The 23,931-nt window shown below is 39.7% G+C and overlaps 1 protein-coding gene across 1 annotated transcript in view; it reads left to right on the top strand.

Annotated features, from left to right (window-relative positions):
- CR1L (complement C3b/C4b receptor 1 like) overlaps positions 1-23,931 on the top strand; it is a 67,126-nt gene that overhangs the window by 5,252 nt on the left and 37,943 nt on the right. Inside the window, 7 exon segments of the mRNA XM_043567840.1 lie at positions 1,332-1,511; positions 2,155-2,254; positions 8,879-8,964; positions 19,248-19,646; positions 21,363-21,539; positions 21,630-21,732; positions 23,005-23,090. Of these exon segments, the coding sequence (XP_043423775.1) occupies positions 1,332-1,511; positions 2,155-2,254; positions 8,879-8,964; positions 19,248-19,646; positions 21,363-21,539; positions 21,630-21,732; positions 23,005-23,090 (1,131 nt within the window).

The raw sequence follows: 23,931 nt of genomic DNA, 5'->3' as shown, positions 1-23,931 counted from the left end.
AATAAGCTTTCTGTGTAAAAGCTAGGCCAAAAGAAAAGAAAAAAAAAAAGTACCAACTGAGTGATGTGGTTTATATGAAATTCTAGAAGGTCAAATCAGTCTGTTGTAAGAGGAAGCAGGTCAGAGATCACCTAGAGGAGGAGGTGGAGAGATGGATGCATTACAAAGGGACGTGAGGAAACTAGAGGGAGCCTGATGGAAGTGTTTGTTATTTCCATTGCGGTAATAGTTTCATGGGGCATACGTGTGTCAAAAGTCATCAAATTGAATACTCCAAATACTTTTCAGTTATTGTATTTAATATACTGTAAAGCTATGCGGAAGAGGTTTTTTTTTAATAAATTAGAGTAGATCTTGAGTTTATGGAGTTCACGTTAATATATTTATTATAGGACAAATAGGATAACTTATTTATTATAGGATAAATAGGATAAATAATTTGAGGGATTGGAAATGAAGGAGGAAAAGGAAGCTAGGTCAAGCTTTCTCTAGTGAGGATTCATACATTCTTTTTTATTTGGGTTATTATCCATATTTGCATTTTTACTTTTGCCTCACAGCTAGTAAGTAGAAGTTCAAGTCCAGATCGATATGAATCCAGTTCCTAACACTATACACCATTATATTTTGTATTAGTTTCTTATTACTCCTGTTACAAATTACCACAAGCTTAATGAACCAACTTCAGTTCAGGTCACGATCTCACAGTTTGCAAGTTCAAGCCCCACATCGGGTTCACTGCTGTCAGTGCAGGTTCCCTTTGGATTGTTTGTTGCCCTCTCTCTGCCCCTGCCCCACAGGAGCTCTCCCTCTCCCAAAAATAAATAAAAATTTAAAAAATTTTTAAATAATAAAAATTAAAAATTTGAAAAAACAAAACCGACAGATTTCCAAACCTAGAATAAAATGATATTTTTCCAACAGGTATTTCTTCTTGATTACATACTGTTTGACTGTAAATATTATTTTTATTACCTTAACTTAAACCTATTAGGCCTGAAGGGGAGATAGCTGAGTCTAGTATTTAAATACATACACACACACACACACACACACATATATATACACACACACACATATATATACATACACATACACACATATATATATTTAACTCTTAATTGCCTTCAAAATAGCAACGACTTTCTAAGTGAGTAGATGCTGATTTAAAAAGTTCATATCTAAGATCGCTACTAAGGGAAGCAATCATTTTACCATAATTACAGTATTCTTTTTCTTTGATCACATCCGTGAAGTTTATTGGAGAAAAACAGACAGCAGAGTAGAAGTTTCTCCATTAACTCTGATGCCACTGTGGTCTTGGTCTCCAGGTAATTGCAAAGCCCCGGCACAGCTCCCGTTTGCCAGGCCTACAGAACCGATTGAGAAGTTTGAGTTTCCCATTGGGGCATCTTTGAACTACATATGCCGCCCTGGTTACTACAAGAAACAGTTCCGTATCACCTGCCAAGAGAACTTGACCTGGTCAAGTGCTGAAAACAAATGTGAACGTAAGTACCTTTAGACTGAGAATTCCACTGTGTCAGTTAAACGTCCATAAGAGCTGATTCAATTGTTCAGGTTTTGGAACCAAGATGCATATGACTTAATAAGTTTGCCTAAAAGGGATTGCAGATGTGAGAGTTATTCTTTGCGTCCTATCTTCCTATTGCTTTGATTTCCTGACACCTTCATTACAAGTTCGATTCATGAGAAATGACTATCACAAGGCATGACTGAGGGAAAACCTCCATTCAGTAGGGGTTCCCCGTTGTCACCACTGAAACTGAGTAACGAGTGACTTGGGAAAGGAAAGAGAAGTGTAGGCGGGGAGAAAATCCCACACTTCGAGACCCTGATTTACACTGGTTGAATTACAAAGTGAACACTTTGGGAATAAGGGAAGTTTACATTTTTCTGGGAGGCACAGTATGAGGATGAGGTAGATCTGGAGGGAGGCTCTTTTTGAAAGTGGTGCTTAGTGGGTGGCTGGTCCTAAGGCAGTCTTGTAAGTGTCTTCCAGGGGGCAAAAGCCTTGGAACTACAATTGCTTTTCAGTAAAGGTTGGGACAGCCCGTTGGGATCTTATGTACTTACTAAGAGAAGTTTGGAGTGTTCGATGTCCAGTCTCCAAATTCTACTTCTTTCCCATAGGTAAATCATGTGGAACTCCTCCAGAACTCATAAATGGCAGAATGACCATAAACGGAGACACCAAGTTTGGATCAACTGTTAATTATGCTTGTAATGAAGGGTGAGTCTAGTGCCAAGCATCACTGTTTGGGAGGACAGTTCCAGAATTGTAGCACCAATCTCTAAGCAATAGTCTTAGAAAGTCTACCTGCCTATTAAAAACATAGCAATAAGAGAGGTGCCCGGGTGGCTCAGTTGGTTAAGCTTCTGACTCTTGGTTTTGGCTCAGGTCATGATCCCGATATCATGAGTCCGAGCTCTGCCTCGGGCTCTGCTCTGATGCTGAAAAGCCTGTTTGAGATTCTCTCTCTCACCCTCTCTCTCTCTCTCTCTGCCCCTCCCCTGCTCTCTCTCTCTCTCTCTCTCTCTCTCAAAATAAATTTTTTTAAAAAGAGGTTAAAAAACCAGCAATAAGATTTCTAAATAGAAGTGGTGGCTTGAATCCAGACATTCAACTCTGCCTGAAATGACTAAACAAATATTGGAAAAATAGGAAAAAACCTATATCCGTGCTAGAAACCTGGGGGTGGAGAAGAAAGATGCCTACTGCACAACCAATTAATGTACCTAAAACCAAGCGAAACATTCATTAAATGGGAAGGACCAGCTCTCTAAAGAAGCAAATGGAACAAACATTAGTTGATCCACGCATCTATTCTTGCCCCAAAGCGCCAAGAACTAGAGATGTTGGACTGAGAAGTGGGAAAGAATGATTTGTTTGGGATGATGGAGCTGTATGGTAGACAGGCAAATTTCAATTGTTAGAGCACCTCTCCAGAAATGCACACAGTGCAGAAATCTTGCTGTGGGCATATTCTTGGCTTATCCTGAAGGGAGACAACCAATTCAGGAAAGAAGTAGACTGCTTTACCATAGATCTTAACTTTTGCTTTGTTTTTATTCTTTATTGCTCACTTAAAATACATTTACTGTAGCATAAGCAATAACAATAAAATGAACTTTGGCGTATACACCACCTACCTTAAGAAACATTGCTAGTACCTTGGAAGCCTCCTATGTGCCTTTTCCAATTCCCCTTCTACCTCCAACATCTGTGTGGAAGTAACGACCATCCCGAATTTTGTGTGGTTTGTTCCCTTCCATTTGTTCCCCTTCTCTCCCATACATACTCCAAGTCAGTTTCTATTTAGCTTTCCCTAGTTTAAGCTTTATGTCACTGGCATGATAACGCTATGTACTTCTCTTCAACTGGCTTTTCTATTTAACAGTTTGTTTCTGCCAATTATCTATGTGGTTGTGGTTAATTCATTTTCACTTGGGAGAGTATTTCCTTATGTGGGTATGCCACAATTTATTTTTTCTTGCTTGTTATATTTGGATTGTTGCCAGTTTGTTTTACTTTGTTTTGTTTTGTTTTGGCTACTCTAGGCATTCCTGATATGAATATACATGCCTCCTAGCGCACATGTACCAAAGTTTCCTTAGGACAGTGGTTTTCAAACTTCTCTTATCATGATCCACAGCTAAGAAATGTAGTTTTATAACACACACACACACACACACACACACACACACACACACACATCACACACGATTTTAATATAAATTAAAAGTTATTGAAAACTTCTTACCACTTCTAATCAACATTGTACTGGAGGTTCAAGCCAGGACAATTAATCAAGAAAAAGAAGCAAAAGGCATCCAAATTGGAAGGAAGGATTAAAACAGTTTCTGTTTGGGGGCACCTGGGTGGCTCAGTCAGTTAAGAATCTGACTTCAGCTCAGGTCATGATCTCACAGTTCATGGGTTTGAGCCCCACATTGGACTCTGTGCTGACAGCTCAGAGCCTGGAGCCTGCTTCGGATTCTGTGTCTCCCCCTCTCTCTGTCCTTCCCCTGCTCACTCTCTCTCACTCTCTCTCTCAAATAAACAAACATTAAAAAATTTAAATAAATAACTGTTTGAAAATGATGTGTTTTGTATAGAAAATCCTAAGGAATGTACACACACACACACACACACACACCCCAAAAAACCTATTACAGCTAATAAATAGTTCAACAAGATTCAGGATATCAGACCAATACACAAAATTAAATTGCATTTCTATACTCTAGCAATAATCAATCTGAGAATGAAGTTAAGAAACCAATTCCACTTACAATAACATCAAAAAAATAATGGGGCGCCTGGGTGGCGCAGTCGGTTAAGCGTCCAACTTCAGCCAGGTCACGATCTCGCGGTCCGGGAGTTCGAGCCCCGCGTCGGGCTCTGGGCTGATGGCTCAGAGCCTGGAGCCTGTTTCCGATTCTGTGTCTCCCTCTCTCTCTGCCCCTCCCCCGTTCATGCTCTGTCTCTCTCTGTCCCAAAAATAAATAAACGTTGAAAAAAAAAATTAAAAAAAAAATAATAAAATCACTCAGAAATAAACTGCACCAAAGAAGTATAAAATTATACACTGAAGATTATGAAATATTTTGGAAAACAAAATGAAAGAGGATCTACATAAATGGAAATATATTCTATATTCATAGATTGGATGACTTAATATTGCTAGTGTTATAATAATATTGAATATTATAGAATTACAGAATATTGACTTCACCAAATTGACCTGCAGATTTAATACAATCCCTATAAATTCCGGCATCCTTTTGCAGAAATCGACAAGTTGATCCTGAAATTCTTATGGAAGTGCAAGGCACCCATACAGTCAAAAAAAATATTGAAAAAGCAGAACTTCTCAATTTCAAAACTTACTATAAACCTACAGCAATCAAGAATGTGTGATACTGACATAAGGACAGATGTACAGATCAATAGAACAGAATTGGGAATCCAGAAGTAAAACCATACATTTATCATCGACTATTTTGCACCAAGGCACCAAGACTGTTCAAAGGGAAAAGAAGAATCTTTTCAACAACTGGGCCTGGGGCAACTGAATAACCAAATACAAAAGAGTGAAGGAGGAGGAATGCATGTCATGAATTGCGCTAACAGATCAAACCTGAAATGTTGGAGGAACCCAACTCAGTCTGGAAGTATAATAAATATTTTCTATATACTGCTAGATCTGTTTTATAATATTTTATTTCAGATTTTTTTCCTTTCTATTCTCATAAGTATGATAGGCCTCATAATTTCCCATTCTCATGCTGTCCTTGTCTGGCTTTATAACCAATTTATCCTCATAAAATGAGCAGAGTGCGTTTCTTTTCTAAAGCAGGCTTGATCTATCAATTTTTTTCCCAATTTCCTCTTGTATTTCTGGGTTTTGTTTTATATATTTGAGGCTGTGTAATTAGGTGCATACCCATTTAATACTTCCATATCTTCCAAGAGCATTAAAACTTGTGTCGATTGCAAGAACTTCCAGTTCCAGGACACGATGGGCAGACTCACTTTTCTCGGCGTCTCTCTATGTAGCTAAATACCCTGGAAACTGTTCAACACGTAACCATGAAAGGACCACAAAAGGTGGAAAGGAGATGGGCTGGAGGACTATAAAACTTAAAGAGTGACCCCGTAGTGAGGTCCCTGGATTTCCTTTTTATCTCCAAGACTGGGTGCTTGGAAGGAACACAACCCTGAATATTCAGCAGGCAGGAAGAGAGGGAGAGAGAAGCCTTTTCTCTGGTCAAAGGGCTGGGAAAAGGGAAGCTTAGTGGGGAGGTGGTGGGGAGACATGTTGATGGCAATAGTGGTCCAATCTGCCCAGCTTAGCAGCATAAGCAGAAATCAGGGATGGGGTCAGGGGAGCGTCTCTCCTTCTCGGAGAAGCCCTGAGAAGCAGCATGTCCCCAGGTCACCAGCAGCTGTATCAATGGTAGAACCTGGGCTTCAGTCCCAATGACAATTTTATCTAATGCCCCACACCAGCCAGCAGCAGTGAGCTCTCTTCTGCCGGTGGTGACGGCGTCAACGGAGCCCAGTTGGCGAGACCTAGACTTCAACCCAGCAGCAGAAAGGGAACCAGGTTCGGGGTTTCCTCCTCCTCCATGCAGTAGGAGAGAGCCTCCCAGACCCATGACTCCTGGTTCTCCACCCAGCAGCAAAATGCAGCCTAGATAGGGGCTTCCCTCCCCTGGTGGCCACAACACAAAACGAAGGGGGAGCTCCCCCTCCCCAGATAGCCAGAGAACAGGCCAGGGAGGTTGCTCTCCATGCAAGGGTTGAACATCTCTCACGCCTCACCTAGTGGTACCAGGCAGGTCAGAGAAGCGCCTCCGCTGTCCCAGGCAGTGTCAGCAGGGATGCGGAGCCAGGAGAATGAAGCCGACCAGAATAGCCCTGCAAGACTGGAAAATGCAATTGTCGTTGGAACTAAAGCCCACAAAAATAGGCCAGAATCTACACACTACCCTAAAGAGAGCGGTTACGTGCTAAACTTGATTTCACTAAGAGCAAGAGTCGCTTAACACAATATCCCAAGTGTTAGGATCCAAGAGAAAAATCACGTGTCACATCAAGAACCAGGGAAATGGCAGCTTGACTGAGAAGGGATAATCAATACCAGTAAGGATGCCAATGCCAAGATGAGTCAGATGTTGGAACTATCTAACGAAGATTTTAAAGCAGCCTTCATAAAATCGCTTCAATAAGTAATTACAAATTCCCTTGAGAAAAATCTTAAAGGCAAGCAAAGAGAAAGGACACACTACCTATAGGGGAACACAATTTGAATGGCAGTGGGTTTACTATCTGAAAATATGGAGGCAAGAAGGAAGTGGCACACCTTTTCCAAATACGAAAGAAAAGAACTTATTAACTGTGAACTCCATGTCTTTAAAAATATTAATCGCATACCTGGAATAAATCCCAGTTGGCTATTGTATATGATTCTTTTTATGTACTGTTGGGTTTGATTTGTTAATACTTTATTGAAGTTTTTTTACCGTCTATAAAATGTTAGCAAATCAAACCCAGTAAGGCATTACAAAAATTGCCTACAGTGACCACAGTGGAAACTACTCCGGGTATGCAAGACAGATTCAACATCCAAAAATCGATCAACATAATCAACTATATTAACAGGCTAAAGAGGAAAAAATTTTTAATATTTTAGAAGTGTTTTATGTATGTATTTTAAGAGAGAGAGCGGAAGAGGGGCAGAGGAAGACGGAGAGAGAGAATCCCGAGTGGGCTCCACACTGTTAGCATAGAGCCCGATGTGGGTTCTAGCTGGTGAACTGTGAGATCATGACCTGAGCTGAAATTGAGTCAGACACTTAATCGACTGATCCACCCAAGCTCATATTAATTTGTATGCTCAAAGTAGAAAACATATATGCTCATATCAACGGTCCCAGAAATTGCAGTTGACAAAGTCCAATAACAAATCATGGTAAAAACTCACAGCAAGTTAGGGATGGAATTGAACAAGTCTGAAATCAAGGTGTAAGCAGGTTGGTTCCTACTGGAGGCTCTAAGGAAGAATTTATTCCATGCTTTTCCCCTAGCTTCTGGTGGTTACCAGCAGTCCTTGGCATCACTTGGCTATAAACACATCTCTCCATCTCTGCCTCTGTCTGGCTTTGCCTCACAGGACTTTGCCTCTGTATGTGTTACCTTTGTCTTCCCTCTGTGTGTCTCTTTGTCCAAACTTTCTTCTTCCTTTGAGGACACCAGTCATTGGAGTAGGGCCCCCGCTAATCCAGTGTGACCTCATCCTAACTCTGTTACATCCGCCACAAACTTATTTCCAAATAAAGTCAGTTTCTGGGGTTTCAGGACGTAAATTTAGAGGCATACTATTGAATCCAGAATGGACATGAATGGACATGTCATTGAAGAGAATATGCGATGTAAGTACATGAACATATATTCAGCTTCATTAGCCATTAGGAGAATGCAAACTAAAACAACACGGGGGTGGGGGGGCGCGCCTGGGTGGCTCAATTGGGTGAGCGTCCGACTCTTTGGATACATGTCATTTTACATTTGTCCAAGCCCATAGAATGTCCAACACCAAGAGTGCACCCTGATGTAAACTATGGACTTGAGATGATAATGATGTGTCCACGTAGCTTCATCAATTGCAACAAATTGTACCATTCTGGTGGGGGATGTTGGTAATGTGGGAGGTTGTGCATGTGTGTGGAAAGGGAGTATATGGTAAATCCCTGTACCTTCTGGTCAATATTTCTGTAAACTTGAATCTCCTCTTAAAAATAGTCTGTATAAAAAAAAAAATTGCATAGATGTAAATACACATGCACCCCTCACACAAATTAGCACAAATAAAACTGAGGAAATTTGAACCAAACTGGCAGATCATACCTATGCCAATGTCCTGGTTGTAATATTCTACTATAGTTTTGCAAGAGATTATCAATGGGGGAGATATTCCACATTTATGGAACGCTTGGAATAGTTTGTGGCATACTAAGTGAGAATTTCTGCCTTGACCATTTTAAATATGAAATCAGTGTTGGACTTTTGTTGTTCTGTTTGGATTTCCTTTGGTTTGAGGTTGATGAATCTTAAATACTGTAGGTTTCTACAAAAGCGTGGCTTAAAGTAGAGAGAGCCCATTTAGTTGAGAAGGCATGAAGAAAAAAATTTAAAGCCCAAATGAAGACATAAACTTTGGGAAAGTGATAGTACTATGACAAATGGAAATTGTCCTTCTGAATTCTCCAAGATTGCGATCTCTAGTAAGTAGCAATATAAGTAGGAAAATGAACAGGGAATATAACATTCATTCTTCTTTATCTTTAGATACCGACTCATTGGTCAGCCCTCTAGCACGTGCCTCATCTCGGGCAATACTGTCGTCTGGGATAACAACCCACCTATTTGTGAAAGTGAGTTGAGATATTCTTTCCTGTTACCTTCACCAGTGGATTCTAAGTTTCCTCCTGGAGTTGTAAAAATCTTAATTGAATTCCTTTTGTGCATTCTGTCCCTCAATCCCTAGGGGGTTTCTGGCAACTGTTTCCTTAAATGTTTCCTTATCCCAGGATGTACCTTTTCTGAATCTGGGGACTTAAATGCAGAAAAGCCTTCAAACTTTATTTTTACTTCAAATAATTTGGAATTATGTTGACTGTACCACCCCCAGTATAACAATCATTCTGCTTGGCAAATTAGTGAAGATTTTTTTTTAAGTGTTACTCTCGAAGGTTGGTGAAGCTGTGTATGAATCAACACTTTCATGTACCTAGAGTTACACAAAACCTCTTGAAGGGTACCATGTACTGTGACCCTCAAAAGTGGGCATCTATTTTGACCCAGTTCTTAGAACTTATGCTTGGGAAATAAACACAGACTTTTACTAGGGGTTCACTGTAAATGTTTCACTGCTGCATTCTTTATAATGGCAAAAATGTTAAAGTAACCTAAATGTTTGAAATCATGGTCTGGAAAGTACTGGAAGGAGTCATGTTAAAATGACTATGGAGAGGGGCGCCTGGGTGGCTCAGTCGGTTAAGCGGCCGACTTCGGCTCAGGTCATGATCTCGCGGTCCGTGAGTTCGAGCCCCTCATCGGGCTCTGTGCTGACAGCTCTGAGCCTGGAGCCTGTTTGAGATTCTGTGTCTCCCTCTCTCTCTGACCCTCCCCCATTCATGCTCTGTCACTCTCTGTCTCAAAAATAAATAAACATTAAAAAAAAATAACTATGGATAATTCCCTAAGAAACATAAAATCAGAGTTAGAAGAAATACCAGCCATGCACCAGAATATTATTCAGCCATTAAAAAAAGGGGGTGGGGGGTCATCTGGGTGGCTCAGCTGGTTAAGCTTGGGACTTCAGCTCAGGTCATGATCTTACAGTTTGTGGGTTTGAGCCTCTCCATCGGGCTCTGTGCTGACAGCTCAGAGCCTGGAGCCTGCTTCAGATTCTGTGTCTCCTCTCTCTCTGCCCCTTCCCAACTCTTTCTCTCTCTCTCTCTATCTCAACAATAAATAAGCATTAAAAAAAAGATGTCATGGAAAAGTACTTCATGACATGTAAAGATGTTAATTATGTATTTTATGTGAAAAAATTAGGTGACAAGGACAGTACTCTGGCTAGATCTCTTTATTTAAAGGTAACACACCTATATCTATTCCTGTATTTTCATCTCTGTTTCTAAATCTGTAACCTTTTCTGTATCTAAACCTTGGTGAATGGCTTTCTGCCTCCTTGGTGAAAGTGGGAGGAAACTTCTGGTATACATTTTGACCGTGTAGCCGCATGCTTTCTCAAGAAGATCCAGTCTCCTATTTATTCAAACTGCCCTAGGTCCATAAACTGGCTCTCAAGTCTGGGCATTGGTTGGTGAATAACCATAACTTTTTTTTTTTCAGTGATTCAAGTCAAACCTAGATCTTTTCTGCTTCTACCCATCTAATAACACTTTAGTCTGTTATTCTTCTATTTCGGTTTTAGAGATTCTACAATCAATCAGCCAGGAGCAACGATTTCTGCAGGCAAATCATTCTCATTTCTGTTTCAATTGTCTCTGGCCCTCTGGCCCTCGAGTGCTGCCACTTGACGCCTACCATCCTGAGGTCGTTCCGTCACCATTAAATTCAGGGAAGACAATTCCATAACTAAATCCCAATGTCATTCCCAGCCTACAGAGAATAAGCACCATAGATGTTTTTCAAGGTTACTGAATATTCTTCATGAATGTATTACTCAAAGCCTTGGGTGAAAAGATAAATGTTCTCTCTTTTTTTTTTTATTTTTTATTTTTTTAACACTTATTTATTATTGAGAGACAGAGCATGGGCTTGGGAGGGGCACAGAGAGCGGGAGACACAGAATCGGAAGCAGACTCCAGGCTCTGAGCTGTCAGTACAGAGCCCAACGCGGGGCTTGAACCCACAAACCGCGAGATCCGGACCTGAGCCCAAGTTGGATGCTCAACTGACTGATCCCCCCAAGTTCCCCTAAAAGTTCTCTCTTTCAACACCCCACCCCTGTGCACATTGGTGGGGAGTTGACAAACAGATACTACATAAATCCACTCTGGCATTCGTAAACCCCAAATCATAGAATTGCTTTCTCAATAGTATCCTGAAAAGGCTCTGGTATTTCAGCTTCGTTCAGCAGAGGCCAGACTCTGACCCGCTGAATTCACAGTCTCATTTCTGGTGTTCTGCACCTTCTTGTAGGTCATAACTTGTACTCCCCACCCCATCCTGTACTTCCAGGTCTGCCAGGACTTAAATCAGGTTTAAGGACCAGAAACAATGTGAAGTAGTAGGGGTAGGTCCGGAGGAAGATCAGCAGTCCCTGAAATTAGGGCTGCCCGATTTAGTAAATAAAAATACACGATGTTCAGTTAAACTCAAATTTCAAATAAGCAACAAATACTTTTGTATTCTAACTATGTGCCTTGCGATATTGGGGATACACTTACCCTTAGAGTTTTTTCAATGTTTTTCTGAAATTCAAATTTAACTGGACATTCTATATTTTCTCTGGCAATCCTATCAGGGCAGCTGCCTCACGAGAGATCATTACAGTTTCTTTAGAGAAGGGAGGACCCCCTCAGACAGGGGAGGAGGGCCTGTTTCCCCTAGCAAAGGAGACTCAGCAGAACTCCCAGGTTCAAGGTATTCAGCTTTGCTCGAATCTGTCCATATATCTCCATCCCAATTTTCAGAGTCCTCCTTCCAATCAGTTCTCAAACTTTAACATAAGAGACCCTGTCGTGAATTCAGTTTGTCATGGAATCCAGCTACGGGATTGATTAGATGTTAGATTTGTGCTTCAGAAATTTTGGCTCTGTGGCTACGGAATGCAAGTGTTTTTCTTTTCTTTTTTCTTTTTAAGTTTATTTATTTATTTTGGGAGAGAGAGAGAGGAGAGACAGTGAATGTGGGAGCTGGGGAGGAGCAGAGAGAGAGGGAGAGGGAGAGAGAACGCTGTCAGCGCAGAGCATGAAGCGGGCTCTATCACACCAACCTTGAGATCATGACCTTAGCCCAAATCAAGAGTCAGACACTCAACTGACCGAGCCACCTAGGTGCCCTACAAGTATTTCTTTTAGGGCAGGTAGAGAAGCTTTCAGAACCAGACTTTGAACAGGAATTTAGAGCATTTTCTTTCTCTTAAGTTCTCCAAAGCACTTGGAAGCAAGCAACCAACCAGCTTGCTTTTCCTTCCTTCCTTCCTTCCTTCCTTCCTTCCTTCCTTCCTTCCCTCCTACTTGCTTCCTCCCTTCCTCCCTCCCTTCTTGTCTTCCTTCTCTCTTTTTTTCTTATACTAGATAGGACCCCCAATAAAATCTTGATGAAGGTATCTTTGTCTTGTTCCCCATCTCAAAGGGAAAGATTGAAATATTTCACCACTAACCAATATTTGCTGTAGGCTTTTGTAGATACCCATTTTTAGATTAAGAAAATTCCCTTACAATATTCTTCATTGCTAAGAATTTTTTTTATCATTAAACCATAAAGTTTACCAAACACATTGGCTACATATAGTGAACAATCATATCTGTTTCTCCATTACTCTCTCTCTCTTTTTTTTTTTTATTTATTTCTTTTTGAGAGAGACAGAGACAGAATGTGAGTGGGTTGGGACAGAGAGAGAGGGAGACACAGAATCCAAAACAGGCTCCAGGCTCTGAGCTGTCAGCACAGAGCCCGACGCGGGGCTCGAACCCACAAGCTGCAAGATCATGACCTGAGCTGAAGTCGGATGCTCAACCGACTGAGCCACCCAGGTGCCCCTCTCCATTACTCTCTTAATGTAATGAATAGTTTTAATTTCTTTTTGAAAGACAAACTGATTTTGAATTCCAATTTTATATTCTTGGAATACATCAACTTGACAAAATATTTTATAATTTTTGTATGTTGTTTAACGTGCTTTTGTAATGTATTTTAGATGTTTTTGAGATATAATTTACATATCATAAATTTACTCTTTTAAAGGATACACTGTAATGATTTTTAGTATATTCGTAAGGTTGTGCGACCAGCACCACTCATTCTAGAACACTTTTATCACCCCATTCCTAATGTTTTTTAGAGAGATCAGACTGTAATATTTTTCCCGTGATTTAAATATCCCGTGTAATATTTTTCCCATTTCATTTCTCCCGTGAGAAAAAAAATGAAATATTTTTCTCATGTCCTTATGAGGTTTTGGTATCAAACTTACAATAGACTCATAAAGCCACCTGATTGTGTTCCATAGATTTGTTTCCCTTTAAGGCATTATTTCTTCCTTAGATATTTGAAAAAAACTCACCAATAAAGCCCTAAGGCCTATAGTTTATGTTGCTGGAAGTCCTTTTTTTCTTCTCCTTTTTTAAATCTCCAAGTTTTTATTTAAATTCCAGCCAGCTAACATATAGTGTAATATTAGCTTCAGGAATAGAATTGAGTGATTCATCACTTATATACAACACCCAGTGCCCATTACAAAGAGTGCCCTCCTTGATAGCCATCACCTACTTAACCCATCCCCCTGCCCGACTCCCCTGGAAGGTCTTTTTTGCAACAATTTTTTCACACCATCTAGACTTTTTATTGAAAGACATATATTTATATATTACTACATATATATATAAAGTGCTCAGTAGTAATTATTCACTTCAATGAATCTTTACAAAGTGAACACACATTAATAGCATTCAAATAAGATACAGCACATCAGAAGCTTCCCCATGCTCTTCCTCAGTGCTCATCTTTCCCAAATAACCATTATTCTGGCTTCTATCACAAGGATTAGTTTGCCCCGTCTTGAATTTTCTATTAAAGGAATCAAAAAGCATGTACTCTTTTGTGTCCAACTTCTGTTGAGTGTTATATGTAGGAGACTTATCCATGTTGTTGTATATGGATTAATTGGATCTTTTTTTTTAATTGTTGTATGTATTTCATTGTAAGAACTTAACAATGAATTCGTAAACTCAGCTGTTTATATATCAGCAGTTCTTTATGCATGTGCATATGCAATAAATATCTATATATATGCAAATATAAATTTTCAAATCTTTATATATATATATATATGCACATCTACATAGTGTTTATATTTACATAAGTGGAATTGTTGAGTATGAACATAGCCAGTCTTAATAGATACTGCCAAAAGATGTCATACTGTGGTTGTACACATTACACTTCTACTGAAATCAGATGAAAAGTCCAGCTGCTCAATATCTTTGTCAACTTGATAGTTATCAATTGTTTAAATTTCAGCGATTCTAGGGGCTCACTGTGGCTTTAATTTGCATTTTCCTAATGACTGATGATGCAGAGCACCTTTTCATATCTTTGTGCAGTGCCTGTTCAAAAATTTCACCCGATGTTTGCTAGTTTGTGTATCTTTTTTATTGTCTTGGAGAAATTCTTTATACACAATAAACATAACACAATAAACAAAACACATTTGCTTCCAGGCTAAAATTGGTCCTTTTGCTTTCTTAATGGTGTCTTTTGATGATAGAAGGTATACATTTTTATAGTGTTTTTTAATAAGACGTAATAAATCTTTTCCTTTCTAGTCACTACTTTCTCTGTTCTTTTTTTTAATGTTTTTATTTTTTATTTTTGAGAGAGAGAGAAAGTATGAGTGGGGGAGGGGCAGAGAGAGAAGGAGAGAGAGAATCTTAAGCAGGCTCCACACTCAACATGGAGCCTGACATGCGGCTCGACCCCACAATCCTGGGATCATGACCTGAGCCTAAATCAAGAGTTGGATGCTCAACCAACTAGATGGGCCACCCAGGCGCCCCACCACTTTCTCTGTTCTATGTAAGGAAGCTTTGCCTATCATTTTATCTCTTAAGTTTATGATTCACCTCAAATTTATTTTTTGTGTGGTGTGAAGTATGGTCAAGGAATGTATTTCCTTTTTTGTATGTGTTTTTGTTTGTTTTTTTTCCTAATGGGTAGGCAATTCATCTAATATTACTGATTTTAAAAACCATTAAAAAAGCATTTTTGTATATCACCATACAATAGTTTAATATCTCTGTCAGGTGTCATTGTATGTGGGTCTCATTTCAGAGAGGTTCTGTGCTATTTTCATTACTATAGTTTTCATTACTATAGTATTTCATTACTATAGTATTCATTACTATAGTATTCATTACTACAGTATTCTAATAAGAGTTGATATCTGGTGGCATATCCTCTGCCATGTACTTCTTCCAAGATTTATTTGGTGATTCTTGGCCCTTTGCATTTCCATATAAAATTTAGAACCAGCTTGTCAGTTTCCACAAAAAGAATACTACTTGAATTGGCATTGGGTTTCTATTGACTCAGCAGATGCAATTGTGGGCCACTTACATTTTTTAATTTTAAATTCATGAACATGAATTTTTGAAATTTTTGAAATCTTAATAATATTTGCCAATTTACATTATAGAAAATAATGTAAACATAGATATGTAACATTGAAAAATGTAACATTTTCTAATTGTTTCTTAAACACGCAATCATTTGACTTTGGAACCAACAATCTTGCTAAATTTACTTAGAAATGCAGTAGTTTATCTGTATATTCTTTTGGATATGCTGTATACATAATCATGTCATTGGTAAATAATTATCCTATTTTTTTAATCTTTTCCTTTCTTGCAGCTTTTTATTTCTCTTGCTTTACTGCGTTGGCTAGAACCTCCAGTACAATGTTGAATGGAAGAGAAGATACTGGGTTTTAAAAAAAATCTTTTTGTAATGTTTATTTATTTTTGAGAAAGAGAGGCAAAGTGTGAGTGGGGGAGGTGCAGAGAGAGAGAGAGAGAGAGAGAGAGAGAGAATCCAAAGCAGGCTCCAAGCTCCAAGCTATCATCACAGAACTTGATGTGGGGCTTGAACCCACAGACTGTGAGATCATGACCTCAGCCAATGTCAGATACTTAACAGACTGAACCACCCAGGTTTTTTAATAGTCATTATATTGGTTTTTTAATATTGGTTTTTTAATAGTCATTATAAAGCATGATGTTTACAGAAGGTTTTAGGGAGATATTCTTTATCAGATTAAGGAAGTTGCTTTTTATACCTAAATTGCTAAAAGATTTATCACGAATGTGTATTCTAATTTATCACTGTTCATCTAATGAGATGATCAGATCCTATTTCTCCTTCATTGTGTCGGTTTTTGTGCTTTTACATTGATCTCACAAGACATTATTGTTGTTTTTATAAAAAGAGTATTTCGGGGCGCCTGGGTGGCCCAGTCAGTTAAGCGTCCGACTTCAGCCAGGTCACGATCTCGCTGTCCGTGAGTTCGAGCCCCGCGTCGGGCTCTGGGCTGATGGCTCAGAGCCTGGAGCCTGTTTCCGATTCTGTGTCTCCCTCTCTCTCTGCCCCACCCCCGTTCATGCTCTGTCTCTCTCTGTCCCAAAAATAAATAAGTGTTGAAAAAAAATTTTTTTTTAAAGAGTATTTATACTCCTCCATCTATTAACTCTTTCTGCTATACTTCCTCCAAACTGCAGTTCAGTCAGTTCTTTATGACACTATTTTCCTTCAATCTAAAAAATTATCTTTTAGCATTTTTGTATTGTAGGTATTCTGGCAATAGATTCTTTAAATATTTTTCTAGGCATGCTTTCGTAAAAGTTATCACCCCTGTTTTCTGGCTTCTTTTAAAATTGATTGATCTTGATTTTTTTTTTTTTTTTTACAATATTACTATGATGTGTCTAGGTAAAGTTTTTCCTTTTTTTTTTTTTTTTAGTATTTGTATTGTTTGAGTTTGTATGGCTTCTTGAATCTGTAGGTTTAATGATGTCTTTTATTGGTTTTGGAAAATTCTCAGCCATTACTTCTTCAAATGTTCACGCCGTGTGTTATTGCTCTCCTCGCATTATCGGAATTCATTTAAACATGCATTAGGCCTTCCTTATCCCTCTATCCTATAAGTCTATTACTCTTTTTTATGTATTTCTGATCCTTCTGTGTCTCTGTGTTTTATTCTGGATATTTTCTTCAGTCCTGGCTTCCAATTCATTGATCTTTATTCAACTGTGTCCCACCTGCTGTTAATTGCATCAGATTCTTAATTTCAGTAACTGTATTTTACAAAGACAACAACTTTTATTTGATTCCTTTCAAAATTTTCCCTGTTGTTTTTAATTGTTTCTTGTTCTCACCAAAAGTTTGGGTATCGTATATTTTACCTTTGAATAGATAAACATGATTATCTTAAATCTGTGAGTGAAAATTCCAATAGCTGGGGTCCTAACGGTTCAGTTTCTATTGTCAGTGATTATGCTGCTTCTAATTCATGTTATTTTATCTCATTAAGTATCTCATTGATTGTATGTCAGGAATTATACTTGAGAACCTTTCTCTGTACAAATAAATTCAAGGCCTTAGAAAACGAACCTTCTTCAGGAAGGATTTTTGTTGTTGTTATTTCTTCCAGAAACCTGGGGACCTAGCAGTCTGGGACCACTTTCATTCAATTTCAGAAACTGTTATTTTTCTAGGCCACCCACAGTACTTGAGGAACAACTCCAGTAATCTTGATTCCCAAGGCCTATTTCTTTGAGGTCCCTATAAGTATACAGCAGAAGATATTACCAAGGCTTCCACCTTGCAAGATCTGGATTCCACTTTAGTTCCTTGACTCCTTGAGACTATCAAAGTCTGCTCACCACTCAGATCCCCCCTCCTGATTCAGCTATCCTTCCCGCAGAACAGCAGCCTAAATGCCTCTTACCCAGCTTTTTATCTTCTATCAGATTATGGTCTGGTAATGCTTCACTAGTTCATTGCTTTCTGATATATCCACAGACATAGTTTATATCTTATCCAGCATTTATAGTCTTTCTTGGGGGGGGGGGGGGAGAATGGAGGGGTAGAATGATTTAAATTGTTAAGGTTACCCTTATCAGAAGGAGTATCCTTCTTAAGAATTTTTATTTTTAATTTCAAGTGTTTTGGAGTTTTGGCTGAAGTTACTTCGTTCTAGTTATATAGTATTATAGTCGTACAATGTACTATGTCCTACTTCTAGATTTTCAACTGTATTGCGAGTTTTTTTTTTTTTTTTATGAACTAATATATGATCCCTTTTACATGGGTATCATGTTGTGATACCAAACTTAGGCTTGATGAAATGAGCTGGTAAGTTTTCTATTTTCTACATCTTGTGAAAAATTTGAAATTACATTTGAAAGTACATATTACCTGAAAGTAACTTGATAGCATTTTTATGTAAAATATTTTCTTCTATTCTTACAAGTTTCTTTGCCCATTCTGGCTTTCTGTATCTTCTTGAATGCATATTGGTAATTTCCATTTCCATTTATATCATTTAGATTTTCAAAATGTTTAATTAACATATATTAGCCTACAGCTGTATAAATTTCTCATATATATGCAAATATATTTAATACTATTTCCCACTGTTGTATATCTGTGTTGTTTCTCTTCCCTTACATTTTTTTCTTTTAGCAAGGGTTTTTTTTTTTTATTTTTTTAAAGCTTTACTGAGCTAATAACAAAAATGAAAATTAAGAAGGAAAATGGAGGGGCGCCTGGGTGGCGCAGTCGGTTAAGCGTCCGACTTCAGCCAGGTCACGATCTCGCGGTCCGTGAGTTCGAGCCCCGCGTCAGGCTCTGGGCTGATGGCTCGGAGCCTGGAGCCTGTTTCCGATTCTGTGTCTCCCTCTCTCTCTGCCCCTCCCCCGTTCATGCTCTGTCTCTCTCTGTCCCAAAAATAAATAAACGTTGAAAAAAAAAATTTTTTTTTAAAAAAAGAAGGAAAATGGAAAAGAGTAGGGGAAAGCTGTGTAAAGTATGGTAAAATAAAATGATCAAAGAGCTGTTTAAAATGAAAGGAATGTGAATTATATTAAAAATGCATATGCTTATAGGAAATAATGTAAGTAAGAAAGGCAGTACGCATGCTACTTATTATGCCCACCTAAATGACGACTTTGTACATTGAGGAGGGCACCTGTTGGGATGAAAACTGGGTGTTGCATGGAAACCAATTTGACAATAAATTTCATATTAAAAAATAAATTAAAAATAAATTATGACTTTGTAAAAACATACCCACATGTGAGGAAAGATCAAAAGCAAATAGCAAATGTAAAAAGAGTTATACTCATTGGATCTCTGCCTAGTTATTTTAATTCACTATTATTTAAGTCACTGTCTCTTTTCCCAGGAATTCCTTGTGGGCCGCCCCCAAACATTGCCAATGGAAGTTTCACTAGCATCAACAGAGAATATTTTCCATACGGGACGGTGGTGACCTATCGCTGCAATTCTGGACAGAGAGGGAAAAAGCCGTTTGAGCTTGTGGGCCAGCCGTCAATATATTGCACCAGCAAAGACAACCGCGTCGGCACATGGAGCGGCCCTCCCCCTCAGTGCATTATACCTAATAAATGCACACCTCCGGAAATTGAAAATGCAATAATAGTATCTGAGCGCAAAACCTTATATTCCTTAAATGAAATCGTGGTGTTTATGTGTGAGTCCGGCTTTGACATGAAAGGACCCTCCAGTGTGAAATGCCAACCTCGAAACAGATGGGAGCCACAGCTGCCAAGCTGCTCTAGACGTGAGTCTGACTGAGGCTTTGAAGGGGCCTACAAATGGCATGAGTTGTAAAAGGATTGGGAGATTAGTGTTTGTTCCGGGGGAGGATGCGTGGGAAGCAGTGTGGGTCAATTTGGGGGGATGGAGCATGAAATTAAGAAAGGGGGCATGTGCATGTATGTGTGTGTGCACTTATGTGTGTGTGCACTTATATATATGTGCCTTCATTTTGAAAGCAGGAGCTTAGTTAATCAAGGAAGGAGACATTTGAGACTCTCCTATTGAGCAAGTCTCCGGGCGAAATACCAGCTCCAGTATCTCTCAAATATATTGAAAACTGAGGTGGACTTTCTAGTCAGCTGTGTCACAAGCACTCCAATTTTTTTAGTCTTTATTTATTTTTGAGAGAGAAGGCAGGGAAGGGGCAGAGAGAGAGGGAGACAGAGCATCCGAGGCAGGCTCTGCACTGTCAGTGCAAAGCCTGATGCGGGGCTCGAACCCACTAACTGTGAGATCATGGACCTGAGCCAAAGTCAGACGCTCAACCGGCCAGGCGCCCCGGCGATCAGCACCTTAAATGCATGATCTCATCTACCCTTCACAACACTCCTTTACAATAGGGCTATTCTTATATCCATATGGCAGTGAAGTTTGTTTGGTATTTCAGAGGTTGAGTAAACCGTCCAGATCACGTGCTATTAAGTGGAGTACCCAGGAATGGAAGCAAATGGGTCAGACTCCAGGGCCTGGGTTCTCTGGTCCTAGTTATACTTCTGTCAGCATCTCTCCCAGAAAATAAGAAACTGGCTTATGAAGACAGATATCATAGCCTCAGAATAGTGGCCAAGACCTTAGAGTTTGTCTGTTCTGGTCCATCTCCTACATTTTATCATTAGGAATCTCAAGTTGAGAGTGAAAGTTGCTTAAAGCCAAACAGATTTTCCCTCATTGTTCATTGGATATAGATTAGGTTGAAGTGCAAATGAGTTCAGATGCCTTGAGCACGAAGAGGGCTATGAATGGAGGTAGCCAGACCTTGAGTCAAATACTCTTTAAGCGATATGCCCTCTCGTTACAAGGATGGGTTTATTGAGTGGATGTTGTTCTCAATGGCTTATCTCAATGGCCTTGTATGCCACAATAGCTGCCTTAGGAGTGGATGGGTAAATGCTGTGGCTGATACGTAGGGACAAAGACGGACTTTACCATTCTGGTGCCAACTAACACCAGCCTTGTACAACAACTGAGAGCTGGAAGGACAAACAGACAAAGTGATATAAATATGAATGATTACTACATCCGATCATAGAAGTACAGTAAAAGACATGGGAAATCTATTAAATAGATTTAGGCTCAGGCAGCCCTCTCCTCTGAAAGATGAGCCTGTAAATTGGATCGCCTTTCTACCAAATATGTGGGTGGAGAACCCCACCAATACTAATAACTCCATCTTGAATAGCCAGCACTAGAAGAAGGGACTTGTAAATGTATTTCACCTTGTGCTGGGGAGAACTTGGCTCTAATTATCTGCTTCTGACTAGCTGTGAGGTCTTTGGCTATATCTCCATATTTTTAACTTCCATATCAGTAAAAGGAGGGGGCTAGAGTATCGTTTGATTTCCCTTCTTATAACACCAAACCCCTTTAACTGTGTGTCTCTGCTCCTCAGAAGGGTTAGAATTTAGCAAAAGATATTTCTCCCTTAATGACTGGTACTTTGTGCCTGTTCTTTCCACAGTATGTGCGCCGCCTCCAGAAATTCCGCATGGTAAACCCACCCCAAGCGACAAGGACAGTTTTTCCCCTGGGCAGGAAGTATTCTACAGTTGTGAGCCTGGCTATGATCTCAGAGGGACTGCTTCTGTGCGCTGTACGCCCCAGGGAAACTGGAGCCCAGCAGCCCCTACATGTGCAGGTACCTGTGGTTTCCTCTGGTTTGCAGATCAGTCTTCTTGTTCTTCACAGAGGCAGTCTTACCTCTTTGTTGTTGTTGTTGTTTTCCTAGTGAAATCATGTGATGACTTCCTGGACCAACTCCCTAACGGTCGTGTGCTCTTTCCACTTAATTTCCAGCTTGGGGCAAAAGTGTCCTTCATTTGCAATGAGGGGTGAGTATGATGACCTGGCATGGAGACCAGGGACTCAGTTCTGGATGCTAATATGCTGGCGCCCTGGGCAGTGGGCGTTTATCCAAAAAGCAAGCTGTCTAATGGAACAGAAGTGCCAAAAAAGACTAGTATTTGAGGCAACGATTGGGAAGTACTGTAGCAACCACATAGAACCATGAACGGATGCTTAAAACAGTAAAATATACTGAACAGCAGAAGTATAACAACAGATCTTGACTATTGAAGTGAAACTATTTATTACTACTGATGCCTATTTATTACACGTATGAATAAAAAGTAATTTGTAGGCGCCAAGGGAGAAATATTGCAGAGGGGTTGTTTTAAAAAAGTTTGATATAGAAAAGAAAGTTACTTATAAGATAAGTGACATGCAGGGACTGTTTCAAGGAAATTTGAAACCAGTCAGTAGTGAAATGTGGAATAGGAATGAAAGAGTAAATGGGAGTATTTTTAAATCTAATTATATGTCATCTGATTAGGATTAGGCTGTGTTGAAGGAGCATGAAGACTGATGTTCATGTTCCAAGCAATGTCATTAACTCTTTATGTGACTGTAAGTGATCTTGGTATTATGTTCCCACACCGCTGACAGGTAAAAAGCATGTTGTTGTCAGTACATTCCAAGGGCCCTTCATCAGGCATCAAATATCTGTCACCCGATAAACACCTGGAGGCAACTCGGGCAGCTATTGGTCCAACAATAAGCCAGATGTTTGGGGATGATTGTCCTCCAAAGAATCCTCTCTTCTCACCTTGTCTTATTTTTCCTAGATAATTTGGTTTTCCCATCAATAATCTGGATATGCCACAGGTGTCATTCGGGAACATTCCGAATGTGTTGGCAAAAAAGGGCAGTCTCTGATGCCTTTCTCTTTGCTAACTTGAATTGGAAGTTGTTTCCCTCCTGGTCCAGTAAGAAAGGAAAGGGCTACGGGTTGCGTTAGAGGACAAAGTTCCTTACAGAGACAAATAGGGAGCTGTCCGAGGGCAGTCAGGGGCAGACGACCTCCTGAAGGCCGAAGACCAGAGACAGTTGTTACCGCTCTGTCCTCACTGGAAACTGCAATCTCTCCAGACGTCTTGGTGTCAGTCCCTCTATCAGCTGAGAAAACAAATGAGCGGAACTTTTTCACCCGGGGTTTAACTTAGGAACGAAACTGGATTTCAGCAGAAGGACAGGAGCTGAGATCTGTCAGTGAAGGGGAGAGAGACACGTGCGCTCGCCCGGTCACTACTGCTTTTGTTCCTCAGGTTCCGTTTAAAGGGAAGTTCTGCTAGTTACTGTACCTTGGTTGAAATGAAAAGCCTTTGGAACAACAGTGTTCCTGTGTGTGAGCGTGAGTACAAGGGATATCTGTTGAGGTCTGCACCTTCCTCCTTGTTTGTTTGTTCAATGTGCTTTGCCTGTAAAATTATCTAACGTTTGCCCCTCTGTTTATCTTCACTTTTGATTGAAATATTTCTTTGTTGCAAGGATTGTTTCTGGGGGAAATAAATCTGTGCATCGTGTGTTTTGGATACCATCCTATAAACGTTTACGAGCATCCTTTGCGCTACAGGTGGAAAGACATGCTTCACAGATGGAGAGAAATTTAAAGCCTGGGCTCTTTTTCCTGTCAAAAATGATACTCCCACTTCTGCTTTTCTGTCCTTCCTTCAATCATCTATTCATTCCTGTCCTCATTCTTTCCACAAAAATTTTTGAGCACCTGCTATGTGCCAACAACCAGTCTTCTAGACACTAGGAATATACCTGTCAACAAGAAAGACTGGGACCCTGCTTTCATGTTGTTTATATTCTTGTGCAGAAGGAAAGACAAAGAAAATAACAAGCAAACGCATAAATAGATGATTTCAAATAACGCCAAGTGTTATTAAGAAAAAAAAAAAAACCAGAGTGATGCAATAAAATGGTTATATGAAGGGGGATAAGGAATGCCAGGAAAAGAATAAAGTCTCCATTTAAAATAAGGTGATTATAGAGGGGCACCTCGGTCCCTCGTCAGTTGAGCATCTGACTCTTGGTTTCAGCTCAGGTCGTGATCTCATGGCTTGTGAGACTGAGCCCACGTCAGGTTCTGCACTGGACAGCCTGGAGCCTGCTTGGGATTCTCTCTCTCTCTCTTTTTCTCTCTGGCACTTCGTCCCTTGTTCATTCTCTCTCTCTCTCTCTCTCAA

This window comes from Prionailurus bengalensis, chromosome E4 (genome assembly GCF_016509475.1).
Source record: "Prionailurus bengalensis isolate Pbe53 chromosome E4, Fcat_Pben_1.1_paternal_pri, whole genome shotgun sequence".
In the NCBI taxonomy this organism is placed as follows: Eukaryota; Metazoa; Chordata; class Mammalia; order Carnivora; family Felidae; genus Prionailurus; species Prionailurus bengalensis.
This window is presented reverse-complemented; position numbering and strand designations above follow the sequence as displayed.